Source organism: Trachemys scripta, chromosome 4 (assembly GCF_013100865.1).
Source record: "Trachemys scripta elegans isolate TJP31775 chromosome 4, CAS_Tse_1.0, whole genome shotgun sequence".
Lineage (NCBI taxonomy): Eukaryota > Metazoa > Chordata > Testudines > Emydidae > Trachemys > Trachemys scripta.
In genome coordinates this window covers 71,972,407-71,993,726 of record NC_048301.1, presented here as the reverse complement: position 1 = coordinate 71,993,726, position 21,320 = coordinate 71,972,407, and the positions used below count along the sequence as shown (strand labels likewise).

Sequence of the window (21,320 nt, the reverse complement as noted above, 5' to 3'; positions counted from 1 at the left end):
TGGGGACACAATAGAGAGGGGAAGCCAGTCTTATCAATAACACCATTTGCTTGTTGCGTTACAGGCAGTTTGAGAGGACCCCACCTATCATGGGGATTATCATTGATCACTTTGTGGACCGTCCCTACCCCAGCTCCTCGCCCATGCACCCCTGCAATTACAGGTGAGGAAACAGAGATGTGGTCAAGGGCTATAAATGAAGGCATTCTTATGCCCAAGTACAGAGCCTTCTCTAGCACCTGCTGACTGGGCGTAAAGGAGGACTGCAGGATCAGTGTCACTCTTATTAGAAATGGAGCGTGTGAGGAAAGGCAGCATTTCCCCCTCCGGTTTAGAGGTTTGAGTGCAGCTAGCCTCAGAGGATTCTCAATGGTCCTAACTCCTTGCTGTAGCATTCTAGATCATTTAGCCGTCAGGGTGCAATCTCCTTTGTGTCAGTGATGGAGTTATCTGATTACATATTGTACGGAATGGAAAGTGTATCCATTATCATGCAAGGCACTTGGTACAGAACCTGGTGTCACGGAAGCGTGCATTTATAGGAATTCGCATAGGTGCATATCAGTGTGGAAAAGCCCACAGGGTTGAGATTTTCCCTCAGCAGTAGGGTACATATGTAAGTAAGAATGGAGGAAATAAGTGCATGAAGTTTGCCTTCTCTAAAATTCCTGTGATGATGATCTAATCAAGAGCAGTGGCACAATATTTGGTATTGGTCCCAGGGGTTCTGCCAACACCAAAGCTAGTTCTATTGGTCAGTATATCGAAACCTTTTCTCTTTGAAAAAGAAACCAGATGGAGGAGGAAGCACCTCTTCCTTTGGAAAGTTCTAAGCCCGAAGGACTTAAACTCCTGACAGTGTTCTCTTCAGCCCTGCCAAAGAAAGAATCAGAGCCCCTTCGTAATTCGTCTTTCAACTCCACCCAAATACTCTGTCCTTCTGCAGCATCTGAGTCTCTCACTCAATAGACTAGATGATCACAATGGTCCCTCTGGCCTTGGAATCTATGAATACTTTTCATTATTTCTTTTTGTCTTATGGAATATTCCTATCGTGAAATTTCTCTCCTCTTGCTGCTCTAGAACGACTGGTGAGGACAATGGGGCAGCATACCCATCAGTGGAAGACTCCCAGGAAGTGTGCACTACCTCTTTCTCCACCTCCCCTCCATCCCAGGTAGGAGAAAATGAGCTCCTTCAGTCCCAAAGGCAAGTTGAACAATTAATTCCCTTTAATGCAGCTCAGCATATGTCCTCTGAAGTAGCAGGTTTACAATCTAACAGCAGTATGCTGTGTGTTCAGTTTCTGTAATTAAAATTTGTTTACTTATACATATGAATTGCCCAGACTTTGCTCCCCTCTTTGTAAAACCCAGGTGGATGTTAATTCCAGCAAGACTCCAGGGGACAGAAGGGACTGATTTTATGAGGAAAGATTCAAAAACTAAATCATGTAGCTGGGCTAAGCAATGTTTGAAGAGGGAAACAGCAGTCTACAGATATGTCTAGGGGATAAACACTATAAAGAAACGAATGAATTCAGATAAGGCCAAGCAGTATAACTAGGTGTAATAGCCTTGAATTGAGAGGAAAACTCTCAGGAGTATCAGGAGAACACTTACCTTACTTTGCAGTCTCCTAGCCCGTGGAACTAGCCTAGGAAAGGGGTGGAAGCCCTATCACTTGGAGCATCTAAAACTAGACTGGACAAACACTAACAAGTACCTGATGGGGAACAGTTCTGCATTGATCCTTGGGGTGAATTATATGGGACCTAGTAGGTCTTTTCTAGAGCTGGTTGAAATTTTCCACTCATTTCATCATTTTTAAACTGTTCATGAAAAAATGTCTATTAAACATTTTTTTGCAAAATTTTCTGAGACCCTTTTAAAAATTGATCCATTTTTGTTTATTTAAATCTGCATTTTCTTACTGCAAATGCAGTTTTCAATAAATGGAAGCATTTGCATAATTTTTTTCATTTAAAATATCTCTGGAAACAATGCAAAAAACAGAAAATGGGTCCATTTCGAACCCCACAAAATGGAAACAACTTCAAAATTTCTAGCAGTCTTCTTCCCCCTTTTCAACCAGTTTCACTCCCCCCTCCCCCCCTCTTCCTGTTTGTAATTTCTGTAGCTCTCTAACTAAAGCTTGGTCAGATTATCTGTTCTCCTGTAGCTTTAGAAGATCAAGAACATTCAGTCTAATTGTCTGCAAAATTAAGTGGCTCTGGTGAACTTTAAGATCTCTAGTTCATTTTTTATGTGTCTGTGTTACTATGGACCAAAGTGAAATGCAGTTTGAGAATGTTTTTCTCATTTGAATGAGTTTGCTTTGGGGTCACTTATTGCCTCAAGGTGATCAATCTGATAAACTATTAGTAAATGGATTTATTACTAGATTTATCAAATTAAATACAGCTCAGCAAGCCTCTCTTGTCCCTCACTGATATTTTGATGACCGGTTCACCCAACAATGTTGAATCAGCCAGGGAGTGCTCATGGTAAGTCTGAGAGAGTAAAGCTGTTGGTTGCTAGACGACCAGCACAAGAGAGTTATTTGAGGCTCAGCCCCATGCTCTCTGCCTTTCAATAAATGGTGTTAATACATGTTAATGTTCATGACAGAATTTGTACTGGTCCCTGTGTCAATCGCTCATAGCCAGAGTTAGTTACATAATAGTAACAATGGTGTGAAATAAATTGCCATTGGGTGTCTTTTCGGAGGGCATGAATCTTTCTAATCTTGGAAGAAAAGCTCTATGAAACCATCAATGCTTTGAGGATTGGTGACTAACAGCAGCCTCTGGTACCACTGCTGCATGGTTTATAATTTACCTATATAGTATGATCAGATGTAAAGCAATTGTCAACCTTTCTGGCCAAAGGCAGCGTTTAAAAAGGCACTATAAGGGGACAACATACACTGAAAAAAGACAAACCATCTTTATATATTTATAAACACCTAAAAGTCCAGGTCATGTACTGAGACCTGTCTGTGCACTGGACCCTGTACATACAGACTGTGTCCCCCCCGCAAAGCTGCATCCCACATTCCTACTGAGTGGAAGGGAGGCTCAGCCACGCTCTTTGCTGCTGAACCTCAAATAGGCCTATCCAGGGATCCATATATTGGGAGGGGGTAAACACAAGATTGGCGGAACACATCCTCCTCCTTTTAGCCTTGCAGAGCTTACCAGAAAAGATGCAGACTACCCTGCATTGTATTTTCCGTGGAGAACACCAAAATGTTCAAGGATTGTACCTGCTCATGTGATTCCAATGGAACTGTGCTGCCAGGAAGCTGGGAGACAGACCTGGTGCGGTGGGAGGGACCAGGATTTCCCATGGATGGTCCACCCCTCTCACATCAGGCACCCTCTACTAGACAATTTTTAATGCCACAAATTGCCAATTTCCACTTATGGCCCTGCTCCAATTGTTGTGTTCTGGTATAAAAATGATTTGGATCGTGGTAGTGCCCAGAGGCCTCAGCCTGGATCATGGCCCCATTGGGCTGAGTGCTGCACAGGCACACACAAAGACATGTTCCCTGCCCATCAGAATTTACAGTTTTGGAACACTAGCTACATCTGAAGGGGAGACCATCAAAATATAGACAACTTGTATGTGTTCAAATCAAAATCAGTCTCAGCTGTTCCTAAGAGCCCCTCAGCATAGCCTTCATGAACTGGCTAGCAGTCCTAGTAAGCTGTGCAATGGAGATTTTGCCAATTGCTTTATGTCTAATTCTCTCTGGAGTTGTGATGGGGAGCAGTTCACTGCAAGACTGACGCCTTTACAAATTAAATGAATTTCTGGCCGTACTGAGAACTTTACCATGCATAAAGCTGTCTGACTGCTCTAGCCGTAGAAGCTCCTCACTAGTGTTCAGTTCATCCAACTCTTTTCAGTTCTTCTCTCAAGTCCTTTTCTCTTTCTTCCTTCCTTGTTTTCCTCTGTGTGTCTGTGTATTGCACAGTGTGTTTTTACTGTCACTAAGGCACATTTTCAGACCCCTCCTCCTGTGGTGATGGACACCTTGAAGGTCCCTATGATGGGACTGGCCTTTTCACATCAAGTGAGTTCACAATAGAATACAGTATCTATGGCCTGATAGTACTTTAAAAATGCAGGAAGGTACAAGTTTGACTATCCAGAGTGTACATTGGGAAATAAATCTGTTTGATGCTTCCTTATGCTGAAGAAGCTGCTCAGCCCAAAATGGGATGGGCTTTTTATTCTGGTTAGAGCTGTTCGCAATGTCTGTGATTCTTTCTATAGCAGGTTTTTTTTGTTTGTTCAAACCGGTGCTCCAGTGCTCTTTAAACTAAAAACTACTTGCTGCGTAGCACTGAGCAGCAGCCCTATAGGAAGCAACCAATGCATGCAATTTGAGAGGTCAAGGGGGGAGGGTGTCTTGTCAAGGTTTCAAGGGATCTTGACTGCAGTGGGTAGAAGAAATTTAATTTCTCAAAGTGCACAGTGCTTTGTTGGCTGGCAGGGGCTTGGGAAAGAAGCAGCATTCCTCACCTCTGCAGGGAGGGAGGCCCAGCATACCTCCTGTGATACCAGCGACCTCCTCACAGACACAAGGTTTCTTATTGACAAGCGATAGAGGAGCTTTATGCAGCTCTTCTTGAGAAGTAGGCAGGGAGTAAAGAAAAGGGGAGGGGTGGCAAAGGTCTTAGACTTAGAGGGTCTTGGAAGGCAGAAATGAATTGAATGCCCCATCTTGACAGTGTGCTTTGAAGCATTTCAATGTAAACATCTGGGGTAAAATCCTGACCCCTCTGAAGTCAATGGGAGATCGGCCACTAGCTTCAGTGGAGACAGGATTTCATCTGTGGTTGTCTAGGGCTCAGATCCTAAAAGGTATTTAGGTCCTAACTCCCACTGAAATCAATCAGAGTTAAGTACCTAAATATCTTTGAGGATCTTGACCTCATTCTCTTCCCCAGTCAGGATGTTTGCTTGTTACTCACGTGTTCTGATTGCAGGACCTTAGAGACCATCATCTGTTACCCATATGACACAACAGGCATCAGTGGATAGTGCTTGAAGTGTTCTCTCAGGAGTAGCCTCTGGCTCTGGAACCTGTCCCTCCTGTAACGTGGCGCTTGTTCCAAGAGTGTTAAAGTTGAGACACTGTTAACTTGAAAAAAATCCCACCACTCTGTCTGAAAATGTTTGATCTCTGGTTATTACAAGCAACACCTAAGAGGACTAGAAAAATGTCTATTCTCTACTCTTGTTTGTTTGTTTATTTTGTGCTTCTCGCAGCACTTTGTGTAGTCGGTTTCTATATCTCCCCTGACTAGTCAGGTAGGTTTCTCCTGTAAGTCTGGATCTTTCACACAGCAACAGGGGAGAGAATCATTTTTATAGAACAGAAACATTTTTATTATAAAATCACACACATTGCTGGGGATCTGAGTGGCAGGTGCAGGGCTGAGGTTACTTTTAACTCCACTTTTAAAAATGAATTGAATTTCAAGTTGACAGTGTCTGGTGAAGAGAGACTGGCTGTCTTAATTCATAGTAAATCACAGTGTAGTGATGGGAAGGGATGTCTGCATGAGTTGGGGGACTTTTTAAATAAAGACTGGCCCCTAGAGTTCCCTGAGGGACTGGGGACTCTCTGGGGAGCAGAAAGCCCTATGAAAGTCAGAGTACCATCAGATGATGCTCCTAGTAAAATAAGAGTTCATGAGACTGGGCCAGCCTGGTTTGTGAGAAGAGACCACTCCATCCAGCTTAACCCAGACTCTAGAAGGAGCCCAGCCTGATATCTGTGGGCAGCCTTAAATTGTCAGGCCCCACATCAAAAATGTCAGCACTCGGAGTACTGATTTACTTGGGGATTCAGTGTTGTAGCCATGTCAGTCCCTGGGTGGGTGAGGTAATATCTTTTATTGAACCAACTTCTGTAGGTGAGAGAGACAAGCTTTCAAGCTACCTCTTGTGGCTCCTCTTCAGCTCTGGGAAAGGTACTGAGGGCTGGTCTACACTGGGAACTTATATCGGCATTAGCTACATCTCATGTGGTGTGAAAAATCCACATCCCTGAGTGATGTAATTAAGCTGAGTTACCTCCAGTGTAGACAGTTCTAGGTTGATGGAGGTGGAGCACCTACACCAGTGGAAGAACCCTTCATGTCCTGGGGGTCGGGTCTTGTGACCGTTTTGTGAAAATTGTTCATCCATGAGTGATATGGTGTTTTTTGTCTTTTATCATTTTTCTGTGTGAATTCAGTTAAGAGCGTAGTGAGTGTCTGATTTCACCCCCACAGTTGTTGTTAGGGCATTTAGTGCACCAGATGTGATAGGCATGTGTCAGACCCACCCATCATAGATTTCCACCACAATTTCTACAACCACCACCCATCTATCAAACTCTCTCTAGAACACTCCCGCACCGGCATCAACTTTCTGGACACCACAGTTAGCTTCAGTAATGGCATTCAACAGATAACTATATACAAGAAACTCCTGGATCACCCTACTTACCTTCACAGATCCAGTAACCACCCCAAACACACCAAGAAATCTGTTATCTACAGCCAGGCCCTCAGATACCACAGAATATGCTCTGAGAAGAAAGTGCAGGAGACACACCTTCACCAAATAAGGACACTCCACCAGAAAAATAGATCACAACATGGAATGGGCCACCCAAATACCCTAAGAGAACCTGCTTCAATATGGGGTGGGGGGGGAACCCTCCGACCACACACCTCTAGTTGTCACCTACCACCTCCCACTGGAACAAATATGGGGTATCATTAAACAATTACAACCCGTACTTCATGGGGACCACCTCCTGAAAGAAATCTTTCTCCAGCCCCCTCTTCTGGCCTTCAAACAACCTCCCAACCTCATTATCCAAAGCAAGCTTCCCAGAGACTAGGATCCACCAACTCAAAGCAGCACCAGACCCTGCCATAACAGATGCAAAACTGGCAGATATATCTCCACACCTTTCAAAATCCACAGGTCCTGCACATGCCTATCACCATATGTGATATATCTCATCCAGTGCATTAAATGCCCCAATAAAAACTATATCGGTGAAACCAGGCAATCACTATGCTCTCAAATGAACTTGTATAGGAAAAGGTTAGACAAAAATACCCTATCATGAGTGGGTGCACACTTTTCACAAAGTGATCGCTTTATATCTGATCTCTCATCCTCGTCCTCAAAGAAAACCTTCAAAAGATGAGTCTGGGAGCTTAACTTCATAACTTTACTAGACTCTAAAAATCATGGTCTTAAAAAAACCACTGGATTTATGGCTTATTACAACAATCTGTAACCCATTGCCTTCCCTTTTTCATCCTGTGACTACGTGGAGTTAGCAAGCCACTTCTCCTGAAATGTTCCCTTAGAATATGTGTTAATTACTTATGCTAAACAATCTCTTCCACCTTGTATTTAGCTGTGACACTGAGAACCTTTCCCAGACCTGAAGAAGAGCTTCTTTAAGCTTGAAAGCTTGTATATCTTTTACCAACAGAAATTGGTCCAATAAAAGATATTACCTCACCCACCTTGTCTCAATTGAGGATATCATGTGATACATGGCTCCTAACAGAGTGCTGCTTCTGAGGTCAGAAGAACAAACGGGATTCCTATTGATCCCACTAGCTGTGTTTCTAATTAGGATCAAGTGATTGAGAAGAGGTGGCTGAAGATGGGGAGCATCTCCTGATGCTTATCCTTCTGGTTGGGAGGAAATCTTGTGGGGCTTAGCTTGCTGGTTTTCTTTTTAGCTAGCAAGCTTGAGGGCCTGTATGTCCTATGGCCAAGGTTTGTTTCCTTTGATTAGGTGGGAGGTGTCCTTCATTCCTGCTACATCCCCCTGTGTTTGCAGTAAGTATGCTGAGAGCTTGAATCCCTGATGAGGAAGTGGCTTTAAAATGCCAGTGTTTATATGAGCTTTTCAATGAGTTTTGAAGTGGTTGCTCTGGTCCTTTCTCCAGTATGTGATGCAAGAGCTGTCATGCAGGCTTTCCCTACATTCTCTCTCCCATTCAAACCAGGCTTGTTTTAAGGCCAAACCTTTATCCTCTTTCTGTTACAAGGCTGATTTGTTTTAAAATAGATAAATTAAATCAAACCTTGGGCATTGATTCTCATATAAATCTTTGAGGCACTCTGGTAGCCCAGAGCCATGCATGTACTGTGCCTCTGTGACATCTCCTGTTCTTTCTCCAGTGATTCTGATAACTATTCAGACTGTGGGGGCTTTCCCTCTCCCCTTTCTCTCTCCTCTCTCTTTGCCCCTCTTTGTATTTTTTCTCTTGTTTCTTAGCTTTCCAGCTCTCGTCTTTCCTATCAGCCTGCTGCCCTGGGAGTTGGATCAGCTGACATGGGGTATCCAGTAATCTTTGCTGGTGGTTTGAATGCTGCACATCCTCATCAGGTACTCTTAGAGGTTGGGAGAATGAATGTGGCTTGCACCACAGCCACTAAGCGTGTCACAGCTAAGACATCCCTTAAAACCATTGCATGCCTCTGTATGCAGCTAGGTCAAGACTGCAAAGGATCTAAAGTAATTAAAAAAACATGGTGCTAGCAAATAAGCCAGGAAGTAGCTCTACTATGCTCTTGGAATCACCTGAAGTGGGACTTTAATCAAGGTGTTTTCCACTGGGTAGAATGGAGACATTGCACTGAGAAAAGGGTAAGGCCAGGGATAAGTCTGGAGAAATGACACTGAATCAGCATCAGAGAGAATTAGGAAGGAAGCGATATATGAATTCTCTCATTGGGAAAGTCCCCTCCCACATGACTTCCCCTCTCTTGCTCCCTGTCAGAAAGTCACTGCTATGTTCTAGCAGGAGTGTAGTCAGAGCATATCATGGAGAGCCAAAAAGAACTTATTCCTGGCATTAGAGAATCCACTCTAGTGCTGTAGTGTGTTGCTGTATCAATCTTGAGATTGCTAACTTGATCATTCCTTTCCACCTTAGTTGATTGTTCCAGGGAAGGAGGGTGGGGTGCCCCCAGTTCCTAGCCAGCCAGCACATGGCACTCAGGCTGACCATGAGAGGATGGTAATGTGCACCCCTTTGGATGGAGCCCTCTACTCAGCAGCTACTCCGTCCAGTAGGTAGGTCGTAGTAAGAGGTGCAGCACTTCTAATTGTTCATCTGTGAGTGTGTAAAGTTGAATCAGATTTAAAACTGACTTTTCTTTTAAGCATTTGAATGGCAGTTCTTTTAAATTGATCAATAACACTAGATTGGCTGCTCTGCCTTAAAAAAGACGGGAGCTCTCAGTCTGAGCACAGAGAAGCTGAAAAACGCCTCAAATAAAGATCGAGTCTATCTGCTTATACTTTGTGGCCCTCGTAGTCTCTGAGCACCTTGTGTCATTTCAATATCAAAACGCTACTTCTGGATCATTTGTCTGATCCATGAACAGCAAGTTGAGGTGGCTTCAATAGTAAATTTTACCCTCCCAAAAAGGCTTCATCTGAATTGTCGTAAAGCATCAGTAATAGAAAACAGCTATTTAACTGTTCTATCAAGAAACCTTGGGGGCAAGAGTCCTTGTCTAACAGGAAACAATGCAACTTTAAACTCCAAATTGCATGAAATCCTAACCTCCCTCTCAGCCAGTTAGAGCTTCCTGTTTGTTTTTCCAGATCTTTGTCCCCTGTGGTTCCATCTTCTCTTGTGGCCACGGGACAATTGCCATAGAAAACATCTTAACCAACTTGGTTTTCTACCCAATAAAAAACTCCTGTTTATGTTATAGTAGCACTAATGCACTGGCCTGTGCTCCTTGACTAACCGGTCGTTATCAAATGGCTAACGCCTGCCGGACGACTGAGGACCAGATTCTTAGAGCTGCTGAATACTTCTGAAAATCGGGTTTTGAGACTATAATTAGTAGCCACCCAGTGAAAATTAACCTGATTAGCACTAGCTGCTGTGATATTGGACTACTCTGGCTTCATGGGGCCTGGGAAGGAGCATGGGGTTCAGATTCCCGACCCTGTCTCCTGACAGGGAAGATATCCAAGAATTCTGTGTTCCTGAAAGAGTGATAGTGATTGGCAAGAGCTGCTCGAGCGTCCTTGCCATTTCTCAGATTAACCCCCTCCTCCCACGCAGTTCTTCTGAACAGCCTTTCCTCAGGACTCGCTGAGGTTTTCTGCCCTACTGATAGGGGTGGTTCCCTCACAGAGCCAAGCAGAAAGCTGCTCCACGGCCTTGCAGTCTCTATTGCAGTGGTCACCAACTTGTCCATCCCAATTGACTGGTCGATCCTAGAGGATTTCCCACTCGATTGCGATCTCTGGTGGTGCACTCCTGGAAGCGGCCAGCACACCCCCAGGAGCCGGGGTCTCCCTCCTTGTGCTGCTCCTGCCTGCAAGCACCACCCCCGTAGCTCCCATTGGCTGGGAACGGGGAGCTGCATGGAGCCATGTGCCGCTCGCTCCCTCCCAGAGGCCGCAGGGATATGTTGGCCATTTCTGGGAGCGGAGTGGGGCCAGGGTAGGCAGGGAGCCTGCCTTAGCCTCGCTGCGCTGCTGACCAGGAGCTGCCGGAGGTTAATGTTGCCCGGCGGGAGGCCATACCCCAGCCCTGAGCCTCCTCCTGGAGCCAGCACCCCATACCCCCTCCTGCACCCCAACCCCTAGCCCTGACCTCCTTCCCAGAGCCAGCACCTCATCTCCTCCTGCACCACAACACTCTGCCCTAGCCCAGAGCCCCCTCCTGCACCCAAACTCCTTCCTAGAGCTTGTACCCCTCACCCCCTCCTGCACCCCAACACTCTGCCCCAGCCCAGAGCCCCCTCCCACACTGTGAACCCCTCAGCCCTAGCCCAGAGCCCACACCCCCTCCCAAATTGCAACCCCCTACCCCAGCCTGGAGAAAGTGAGTGAGGGTGGGGGAGAGCGAGTGAGTGGGGTGGGACTTTGGGGAAGGGACAGGGCCTCGGGGAAGGGGCAGGGTAGATCCTGGATTGCCCTTAAATTCAAAAAGTGATCTTGGGCATAAAAAGGTTGGAGACCACTGCTCTATTGCATACTGATGGCTGAAGGGTAAGACTCTGTCTGACAAGAACAGAGATGCTTCTCCCTCCCCTTCCTCACAGCATTAGGAGAAGGCATAAAAAAACAACAACAAGGGGATCTTGACAAAAGAATGTGGTTTTGTCTACATTATTTATGTGCAATGAGCCATCAACCCTTCTCCCCCAGTGAGGACACGGAAACCGTATCAAACAGCAGCGAAGGGAAGAGTGGCTCCCCACACGATCTCTTGGAGACCATCTTTGTCCGGAAGGTGGGGGCCTTTGTCAACAAACCCATTAATCAGGTAACTTGCGGTGATCATTCTGAGGTGGACTCATGATGCACTTTTCTTCATGCCACTGTTCCTCTTTTCCATTGCTGGACAGAGGGGGCCAGGCGCTGCATCACCAGGGCAGAAACGGGAGGCCAGACTTTAGCAAGGACAGCAGGTCTCTGTATGTGGTGCTTTACTGTATGCTGGGCCCTGTAGGCTCTGCGGGCTACACCTGTGTATTAAAGGGGATGTTGACTGCAGTCTCTCCGATGTTATGCCCTCAAAGTGTAGCCCTTGGGTTCCAGTCAAGTTGCCAGTGTGACTTTTTGGTGGGGCAAAGTTTCAGATCCTGACATACAGCCTTGCAATGGGATGGTGCATGCTGCATATGCAGAGAATCTGACTGAAGTGCTGAGGTTCTACCCATTGAATCTCTCCAGGTGACCATGGCCAGCTTGGACATTCCTTTCGCCATGTTTGCTCCCAAGAATGTTGAGCTGGAGGATAATGACCCCATGGTAAGAACCCAACCCCCCCAGCACCCCCCGTGAGCCATCTATGCGTGTCAAGTTTGAATCAGGCAATGCAGATGTATCCTTCCTGGCTTTAGCTTTGCATGCACTTCTGACCAAAGAACTAGCTACTTGCATCAGCTTGGTTTCTAATAACATCTTCTATGCCCGAGTCTGGGCTTTCCAGAGATGGAAACAGCTACAGGTTTAGAGCCCCCGCTAGTCTGTGCTTACAGTCTGCATGCCCTTGTAATTCTCACTATGCTTCTTCCCATGCTGGCACAACACACAGATGGGCTCAGTAACAGGATCTGAAACTGATGGACTCTGGTTTCTTGGGCAGGTGAATCCTCCTGACTCCCCAGACATTGAGTCTCCTCTACAGGGCAGCTTGCACTCAGAGGGCTCCAGTGGCAGCAGCACCGGGAACACACATGACGACTTTGTCATGGTTGACTTTGTAAGTCCATGCAGTCCTTTATCAGCCCAAGCTAGCACTTTCACAGAGCACCTGTATCTGGGGTGGGCTGCAGGTGTTGGTGTGATGCTGAATTAAAATAGATGAATTTCTCCAAACAAGGGCTCATTGTGCTCCCATATCAAGGACAGGATCTCTGGGCATCCTTAAAAATGGTAAAGACATTGACATTCGTAAACCCACAACTTGGGATATTATTTCCTCCTCCTTTATCCACCATGGCCTGGGTTCAGGTTTTCGGGTTTTCCCTGTGTCCCATACACCTAAAGCAGAGTACAGATTGTAGGGAAATACTCTGCTTTAGGTGCTCATGAAGTCATCAGGGAAAGACTAATTCTGCTCATGGCAAGGGATATAGGTGATGCTGCTGTTCAATTATTTGACTTAGATTTATTGCTGTAATGTGGAGTTGTGTGCTGGTAGCCGATGGTACCTCTGTCTGTAGCTAGAGCGAAGGGGGAAATCTGACAGAACTCTAAATGGGGATTAATGTTTGTATCTTTAATTCTAGAAACCAGCATTCTCAAAAGATGACATTCTCCCAATGGACTTGGGGACGTTCTACCGCGAGTTTCAGAACCCCCCTCAGCTCAGCAGCCTCTCCATTGACATTGGGGCTCAGTCCATGGCAGAGGATCTGGTATGGGAAAACGGGATTTTGGTGTGTGGGGGACATACATTCTCACAATGCTCTCCTCCTCCTAGCTCCCTGAACAAGCCAACATCCCATAAGAGAGCAGAGGCACCTACCAGAGGGGTCCCTTGTCAATCTGCTGAACATGCCTGTACATCTCGGAACCTGAAACCTTTGGAAGGAACCAGATGTGAGACCTTTTCAGTCTGATTCCTTCTCAGTGCATGCGTACAGCTGCCATGGAGAATATTAGATGAGTTGTTGGTTTGTGCTACATGTGTGTGAGACAGTATCCATGTGCTGCATCAGGTATCCTCTTCCCAGAAGCCATTGCAGCTGCAGGACTCTTCCACTGTCCAAAACTATTCCCTACTGTAATAGTCTTGAACTTCCCCCCTCATTCCTGCATCTGCTAAGCTCAAGGCTGTATGAATTAGGACCAGTCACAGCAAAGGAGTGATTTGGGAGGTCAGGTCTCTTCTAGAACAGTTTGATAAGGTCTGGGAGAAGAGCATAACCCATCCTCTAAGGTTCTGGGGAGAAAACATACTGCCTTAACTCCAGCCCTGTCTCATCCTATCTGGTGTGTGAGACCTATTAGCCTGGAGCCTAAAATTGGAGTAACCTGAAATGTGCCTCCTTTTTTTTTACTGTACATGCTGCATTTGTGAGCGAGTCCTTTACTTCGCCCTCCCATTAAATGACTGAGTCTCTGTGGCAGCTTTGAAACATCTGTTTCATCTCCTAGCTGAGTGCCGCTGCCTATTACCCGGAGGGGCAAATGTGCCATAGTTCAAATCTGTAGGTGAACCCAAATCTAAGAACTGAATGTTGCCTCTGCCGCATCTGGTTTAGTGGCACGCTGGATTTCATTGTGCAGTCCTCACTCAGAGAAAGCTCCCAATGAAGGCAGAGAGAATGTTGTTGGATGAATGCAGTATCCGGCCCATCAACTTTGTAACATGGTTTTGCCTGGGAAAACCATAATGCCTAGTGATAACAGCTGAGTGACTTTATTCACACAGCTTGACAAAGTAATTGTGCTGCAGCTGCTGTAAGAATTGCACCAGTCCTGGTTATGGCACACCTGCTGCTTCCGTAGAAAAAACAAACTGGGTAAACTGCCCTTCTCAGGTTCATGTGCTGGATCCTGTCTGATATCCTGCTTCTGCTAGGAGTGGCACATGTATAAGGAGGGAGAGCACAAATCAAAGCAGAAACCTTTGGCCAGAGTTTACCATATACGTTTCCACTGTTTTATAGCTTCCTTTAGGCTGATGCACCTTCTGTGAGTGAGTCCTGATCTGAGTTTTTCTTCACAGGACTCGTTACCGGAGAAGCTGGCAGTCCATGAGAAAAACGTCAAAGAGTTTGATGCCTTTGTAGAGACTTTGCAGTAAAGCTGTTTTCTTATTGCAGCAGCAGTGTCCTTCTGGAGCACCTGGAGGAGGAAGCCCACAGTGTCTGTCTGCCACTCTCCCTTTTGTGTCCAATTTCCCCTCCTGCATCTTGTGGGCTTTGCCAGATCACCTCCTCAATACTGGGTACAGATTCAGCTGTCAGTCTCCCCTCAGCCAGGCCCCGGGATAGTTTTGCACCCTTTTCCTACTGGCATTTGAGTACTTATCTCTGACACTACAATAGGGACAAAGGAAATCAAGCTTTGTTGTAGGTAACCCAGTTCCCCTTCAGTCTTTGTTCTGTGTATGGAGGGGTTTTATGGAAAGCTGCCAGAAATGCTCCCTGCAAAGCCTCTTGCATCACAGTTCCCCAAGATTTAGCTTCTGGGGCACAGACCATCTTTTCCTTGCATCTGCAATTGCACTGGAGTATAGACAGCCTTGGCTCAGAACAAAGGATCTATGCAGTGGCAGACTCAGCTGGCTTGAGTGCAGGACATCGGCTCTTAGAAATGGGGCATTTCATCCTGTCTTCAGTGAGCGCATGGACTGCAGAGCACAAGGGGATGAGGCAGACTTCCACTTCATGCACTATACTGTGCGACACCTATAGATGTCTTCATTTTCTGCTCCCAAGGAACTGGGGCTTTGCACAGACTCTCTCTCTGGGGCCTTGTGCTGGGCCTGTCTGCCCGAATCACAGATGTGAAACTACAGAAGATATGCAGAAGGGCTTTCCACATTTTCTTGAGTGTATGAAAACCACAATGCTAAGGTCCCAGAATGTGATTGTACTGGTGCATCTGCAAGTGGCACATTGGGAGTATGTTAAATTTGTAGTCGCTGCTCTTGAAATGCAGTTGTAAATATGAATAGGAATTCTATTTCTCCAGGGTTATGTAACTAGGAGTCTTAGTCCCTTTTCCCTGCAAACCTTGCTGCTTTATGGTTAATATATAAGAAACAGGAAATATTTATTGCTTTTAAAGAAACCTATATTAAAAAAAGTTATGTTTTCACATACAAGTGCAGGTCATTCGGTCCTGTCACTGCAGACAGCAGTTGTGCCATGGAGCTCTGTCCCATGACAATAGTCTGCATTTGGTAGGGAAAATCCAAGATATTTATTTTCAGAGACACTTATTTACTCTAATACAGTGTTCTGTTCTGGGGACTTTCTTCCATGACACCTGTCTGGGCACTGATATAATAACACACACGTGTTGGTGCAGCAGACTGGCAGGGACTTCCTGAAGAGCTACGTTCTGATAGGCTTGGGAAATGGACTTGTTCTGTTCCTCAGCCATTCAGGAGGGAGCTTGTTCACAGAAGCACACTTTTGGAAAGTTGATGGTACTCTTTTTAATCAGCTGGCTTATGATTAGCTAAAAGTTTATTTTTGTAATGAGCTAGCCATGAAGTAGTGATTGGCTGGCAGTGCTCTGTGTTTGATCTGGTTGTTGTGCGTCCTGTGTCTCACGTGAGGAAGGGAGAAGCTGTGTAATGGCACTAAGCAGGAACTCAGAGTAGGGCTTATGCAACTTTCTCCACCCTTCAGCCACCTGTAACTGGGCTGAGTAACTGAAGAGACTCCTGCGAGTCCCCCTTGCTATGCACGGACGATATTTCTATAGAGTGGTGGGAGTTCTCTGTACTCGGATCCTTGCTAGTTTCCTTACTACTGGTGGAGTAACTAGCTTCTGGTCAAAAAAGGCTGGATGTGGTTTTCTCCAGAGCTCAGCACAATTCCTTAGGTTGAAAAGGAGGGTTGCTAGAAAATGACACAAGCCTTGGGTTACCCCGTGGCCTCTGCCACCCTCCACCCTGTGCTGCTGCAAGAGCAAGGAATTGAGCTCAGGACCTGAACTGATTCCCAATATGGTAACATGTTCTTTTGCTTTCCCAGCCCTTGAGTTGACAGGTGTTTGCTGTGCTTGATCAGTGACAGTGTTTTAGTGTATGCTCTAAAGCACCAGGTAGGGGTATTATAACTACTTGAAGCAGCAAACTCCCCCCTCCCAGGCCACCCCCCAATCCAACTAACTCCCATATCAAAAGAATCAATCCTTGTTTTGCAAGGAGTAATCCAATCTCTTCACCTGTCTGTACCAGTGCTAAAAGGCCTCCCAGTGAAATGGAATTGGAAATGCTGGAGGTGAAAATCCCACTATTCCTGTCAACTAATAACACTGACTTAGGGGGCTTCAAAGCACTTGATGAATACTCCCTACAACCTGCTTATGAGGGAGGTAAGTAAGCTGCATCCCCACAGTATAGCTGTGGAAACTAGACATGGGGTCAGGGATTTGTCCAAGGCACACAGTGAGTAAATGGCAGAGTCAGCAATAGAACCCAGATCTCCTGATTTCCCCCCGCCCCCAATCAGCTGGTCATTCTCTGGAGTCTTGTAGTTAGTTGCATGTGGACATACTCTGGCACTCTGACCTTTAACTTGCAGGCTATGTCTGGGTGAGCTCTCCTGTCAAGTTATTCGTAGAGATTAGTAAACTACTGGCATGCATTGTGCCTGCTAGGAAGAATAGAATAGACCTTCCTGGTGGTGATCCTTCCCTAGGCAGCATTGACTCTGTAGTTCCTCCTCTTCTTCACACTGAACTGCTGTGGTATCCACAGAAGGCAAGCCATCATTCCTGTTTCTGTCTAGAAAGCCTCCAGGGCCTAGTGTCTGTGCTCAGTCATGTTCATGTGACTTTAACAAGATCGCAGCTCCTGCATCTCACAAAGCAGAACTTCTGTGTAGCAACCATGTTTGTTTAATGCCACCCAGTGGAAATCTGCCCATCTGGGTTGATAGGGTATAGCTGGATAGCCACAGCAATAAAGGGTTTCTCTTGGGATGAGAGATGTGCTTATTCCTGGGCAATCCTGAGAGTTTTGACACCTCCATTCCAAAATCTAGGCGCTCAGCTCTGTCTAATCAATGCATTAGAAATGATTGGCCCAAAGCAGTTCTGCAAGAGGGACCTAGCTACTGATGCTGTGGCCTGCTGTAGAATTTGTTTAATGATGAATATTGTCATAATTTTAATAGCCATCTGCTGAGGCCTGTGCTATGTCAAGGCAGCTTGTACATAGCGGATGACCTACAAATGCTTTGGGTGCAGGGTACTAAATTGCATTGTTTTGGAAATAGTCTCCAAGGCACTTCATGTATTCAAAGAATTTCCAATAAATCTTTTATGTAAGCAACTCTGACCTGTTTGCCATGCTGATCCAATTCTTCTGTGAATTACTCTGCAGGTTCCAATGCCGGGACCTTCCCACCCTTATGGCTTTCCCTTCCAACAGCCAGATTTTAACTGCAGCAGTCGGTACAGCTGCAGGAAGGAACAGGGTTAATGCCTACAAGCTGCTGTTTTGGAAGGTGGAATGGGATGCAATGAGGAAAGTTTATGGATAGAGCCGTGCAAATCCACAGGTATCTGCTTTATATCCGTGGACCATTTCTGGGGATAGCAGCACGGATGCGGATACAAATTTTGTATCTGCGCAGGGCTCTGACAGTAAGAGCCTGGCGGGCAGCTTAGAGGAACCAGCACGGATCCTCCACCTGCCCTGGGCAGGGACACTGGGCCGGGGGCTGCTTGGGCCCCATGCCCAGGGCAGGTGGAGGGTCCACCACGGCTCCTCACAGCTGCCAGTGCAGCTCTCCCCAACCCAGCTCCAGCCAGGGAGAGGGGGTGGCTTGGAGCCGCAGCCCGGCCACAGTAAGCGCGGGGTGGGGAGCTGTGGTGGACACTCCACCTGCCCTGGGCGAGGGGCCCAAGCAGCCCCTGGGCAGCTCCACATGTCCCCGTTCCTCCTCCCCCCCTCCGCCCCCCACAAGGCCAGTGTGGAGCCCAGCTGGGGAGCCGTGCAGATCCTCCACCTGCCTGCAGTGGGGCGGGCGGGGTGGGGGAGGGCAGGTGAGAGAGAGACAGTGTGGCCCTTGACTGTGTCCCCGCCCCCCAGGCTCCTCGCCAGGCCTAAGGCAGGTGGAGGATCCACGACTCCATGTGGGCTCTGTACAGCTGCCCACTCGGTTCTCCCCGACCAGGCTCGGGGGGCAGGGGAATGCTTGGAGCCTCAGCCCGGCCCCCAGTGTAGAGCCCTGCAAATCCATGGATATCTGTAGATATCCACGGATAATTTTTGCGGATCATGGCTCGGATGCTGTTCCTTGTTTCCTTGTTTGTGCAATGACACAGCATCCTGTCTTGTGCAGACTGCACTGTTCGTTCGGCCAGTGTGAACAGAAACATTGTCCTGGTGCCAGCTTCATCCCATGTTGCACAACTCAGGGTAGAATAGGTGAACAGAAATCTAGAACTGGACAAAGGGTTGTTTGGAAGAGAGTCCCTATCTCTTGTAAATCCCTCTTAGCGGCATGCTTACACTTGAATAATGAATTCCCAGGCTGGGTATGGGCACAAAGATGTTATCTTGCTTCTCTAGCTGTGACTTCTCCATAAACAAAAGCTTGACTGGCAGCACTTTAAGTTTCAGCTGGGAGTAGAAAATCCAGCTGCGTTTAGCCTGCTTCCTCTATCACCACAGCGCCTGCCATCAGAGCAAAGCTGGCAATTGCATCCATGGTGTGCCAAGCAGAATAGCTTTGAGCATGTTGTTCTACACTGCTGTGGAGATTGCTCCATAGGCATGCCAGGGGCAGAAAACTCACGTTTCTCTCTGCTGGGAATCTGACAAGCACAAGTTGAAATACAAGGTTCATCGGCACACTGTTAGGGGCTGTTTGCACCAATCTGGGTATCTGCTTTCAAAGTCCTAGCCCAGCTAGTGCCACAATAACCAACATATCCCTAGAGAAATGTGGAGGTGCACCACCTGCAGGAATGGCCAGGAACCCAAATGGTATTTGAAAAATGCAAGAGGCCCCATTCAGTGCTTTGGGCAAATTCTCTCCTGTTCTGCTCAAGCACCACAAAATGTGATGAAACCTACTGGGCTTCCCCGGGTACAAAGTCCCCCAGAGGGAGGCAGTGGTGCTGCTGCCTCCTCCCCACCAATGTAGCCTCCAGCTAGTAGGGGTAGAAGCAGCCACAGCAGGAAACTTTGGATGTTCCCAGAACTTTCTACAGGTCTGACTGGACTTTGCCTGCCTGCCTTGTGCTGAGGGGTTGTTTGTTCCAACCCTCCCTCCCCATCCCTCAATCTCCTCACCTTAAATTCACACCACACCTGACTTGAGCCTTGTCACCATCCCTTCCACGTTAGCTGATTTCCTCCCCCTGCCCTGAGTAAACCTACCCCCCCCCCCCCACACCCACACACACCAAAAAACCCCCACAAAATAGGCATGGATCTAGCATGCTGTTTGTTACTATCATATTACTCACTCTGCTTGTGTTCTACCCCTTCCCCACGGGCTAGTGTATTTTGATTGCAAGCGATTCAGGGCACAGACTGTCTACGACTGTTTGTAAGGGCCCCCTACTCTTCGTTGGCCCTTACACAGTACTGTAATAAGTGTTTGTCGTACTCTGCCCAGGAGACCCAGTGACCTGAACAGGGGCCCAGCAGGCCGGGAAGTCGTGTTCCAATTGACAGGCTGCAATGTAACAAGAGCATGAAATGTTGCTGTCTTGCTGCCAGGCCAGCTCACAAGAATTGGGGCCTCACCTCTAAGGGGCTGTGCTAGCGTATAGCATGCAGCTGGCCCTACGTGGAGCCCTTCTGGGAGAAGACAGTTCTTGGGGAGGAGGGGCCTGAATCTCACTGAGGGGACAGTTGCCTTCTACATCAGTGGAAATAGCAGGGGTACAATCCCTTCAGCAGCCTTGACAAGGTTAGCAGGTGTGAGTGCTCCTGGGGGCAGTAGAGATGTAGGATGTTGTGTGTGGAACAGCACCCCCTCTGCAGGTCAGGCCCCCTTCCGCAGGTGCAAGGAGTGTGGAGGGTGGGTTCCTCTCCAACTCCTTACAAGAGCTGTATTCCTATGGCCCTTCAAGAGGCTCATCATGAGCTCCTGTGTATCAGCCACCTGTGAGGTTGCATCCTATAGAGGGCCAAGGCCGGGCTTTTCTGTCCCGTGCTAAAGGAGAGGGGAGAGGACTGAGTGGGCATAAGCCAAAGGTCCCCTGGATAAGAGCGTCGGCCTTGTAGCCGTCTCACTCATGTTGGGAAGGTGACACACTGCTTCAGCCCCATCCCCCCCTTCCCTTACAGGTCTGGGGTCTGCTCTACATCATGGCCTGCTCCACTGCTGCTGGCCCTGAGATCCAGCCTGGAGGCCAGAGTTGCCACCTACAAGAAAGGTGCCTTTGTACTGTGTCCCTAAGCCTGGCCAATGCACTGCCTGGCTACACAGCTGCTGCCATAGGCTGGCCAGGGCAGCTCAAGCAGCAGAGGGTGAAGAAGCACAGACAACCACCTCAGGAGCCTAGTCACCAGACTTCAGCTGCATGCCCCTGACACGTCACGTATCCCAAACCCTCCCAGGTGCTCAGTTCCTACCCTGTGCAGAAAGTCTCACTCCCCTCAAAGAACTGAGCAAAGAGGGCTGTTAAGAAGATTCTTCCCCTTGCTTGTATTTCTCTGGTGTGGGGATTCATGTAGTAATGTCAGACACCAGCAGGTGGTCAAGGGAACACATCACCAGACATCGGCAGTACCAGGAGGGGAGCTGGAGCGCCGCTGAGAAGCAAAATTGGAGAGTATCTGAAATACCTCTCCGCTGAACTGTATTTACTGAGGGACACTGTCTCCTAGGTGCTCAATTACTGGGGGATAATCTACACTGACTGCTATATTTGCTATCTACAACCAATTCTCTGGATAACTTTTCATGAGTGTACCCCAATATTTGGATGCTAAAATCTAAACTGTATTGCTAATTTATTCACCTAAATTTGGGTTGTTTCAGATTATGCACTATATGTATCTTCTGACTTTTAAACCAAACTTTTGATAAGCTAAGCACTATACCCAGATGCACAGACACTCTTCTTAACCTGTATATTATATA

General features: G+C 47.1%; 1 protein-coding gene across 7 annotated transcripts in view; it reads left to right on the top strand.

Moving 5' to 3' along the window:
• Positions 1-17,551, top strand: part of ATG13 (autophagy related 13) — a 46,628-nt gene extending 29,077 nt beyond the window's left edge. For 2 of the 7 annotated variants that reach the window (XM_034769532.1, XM_034769531.1), the window contains 10 exons: positions 65-163; positions 1,084-1,177; positions 3,985-4,083; positions 8,320-8,430; positions 8,981-9,120; positions 11,224-11,341; positions 11,752-11,829; positions 12,167-12,283; positions 12,813-12,941; positions 14,258-17,551. In XM_034769532.1, coding sequence (XP_034625423.1) covers positions 65-163; positions 1,084-1,177; positions 3,985-4,083; positions 8,320-8,430; positions 8,981-9,120; positions 11,224-11,341; positions 11,752-11,829; positions 12,167-12,283; positions 12,813-12,941; positions 14,258-14,335 — 1,063 coding nt within the window. In that variant the 3' untranslated portion in view covers positions 14,336-17,551. The remainder of the gene's footprint in view (positions 1-64; positions 164-1,083; positions 1,178-3,984; positions 4,084-8,319; positions 8,431-8,980; positions 9,121-11,223; positions 11,342-11,751; positions 11,830-12,166; positions 12,284-12,812; positions 12,942-14,257) is intronic. The other 5 variants (XM_034769534.1, XM_034769533.1, XM_034769535.1 and 2 more) reach the window with 5 other exon arrangements.
• Positions 17,552-21,320: the final 3,769 nt, after the last annotated feature.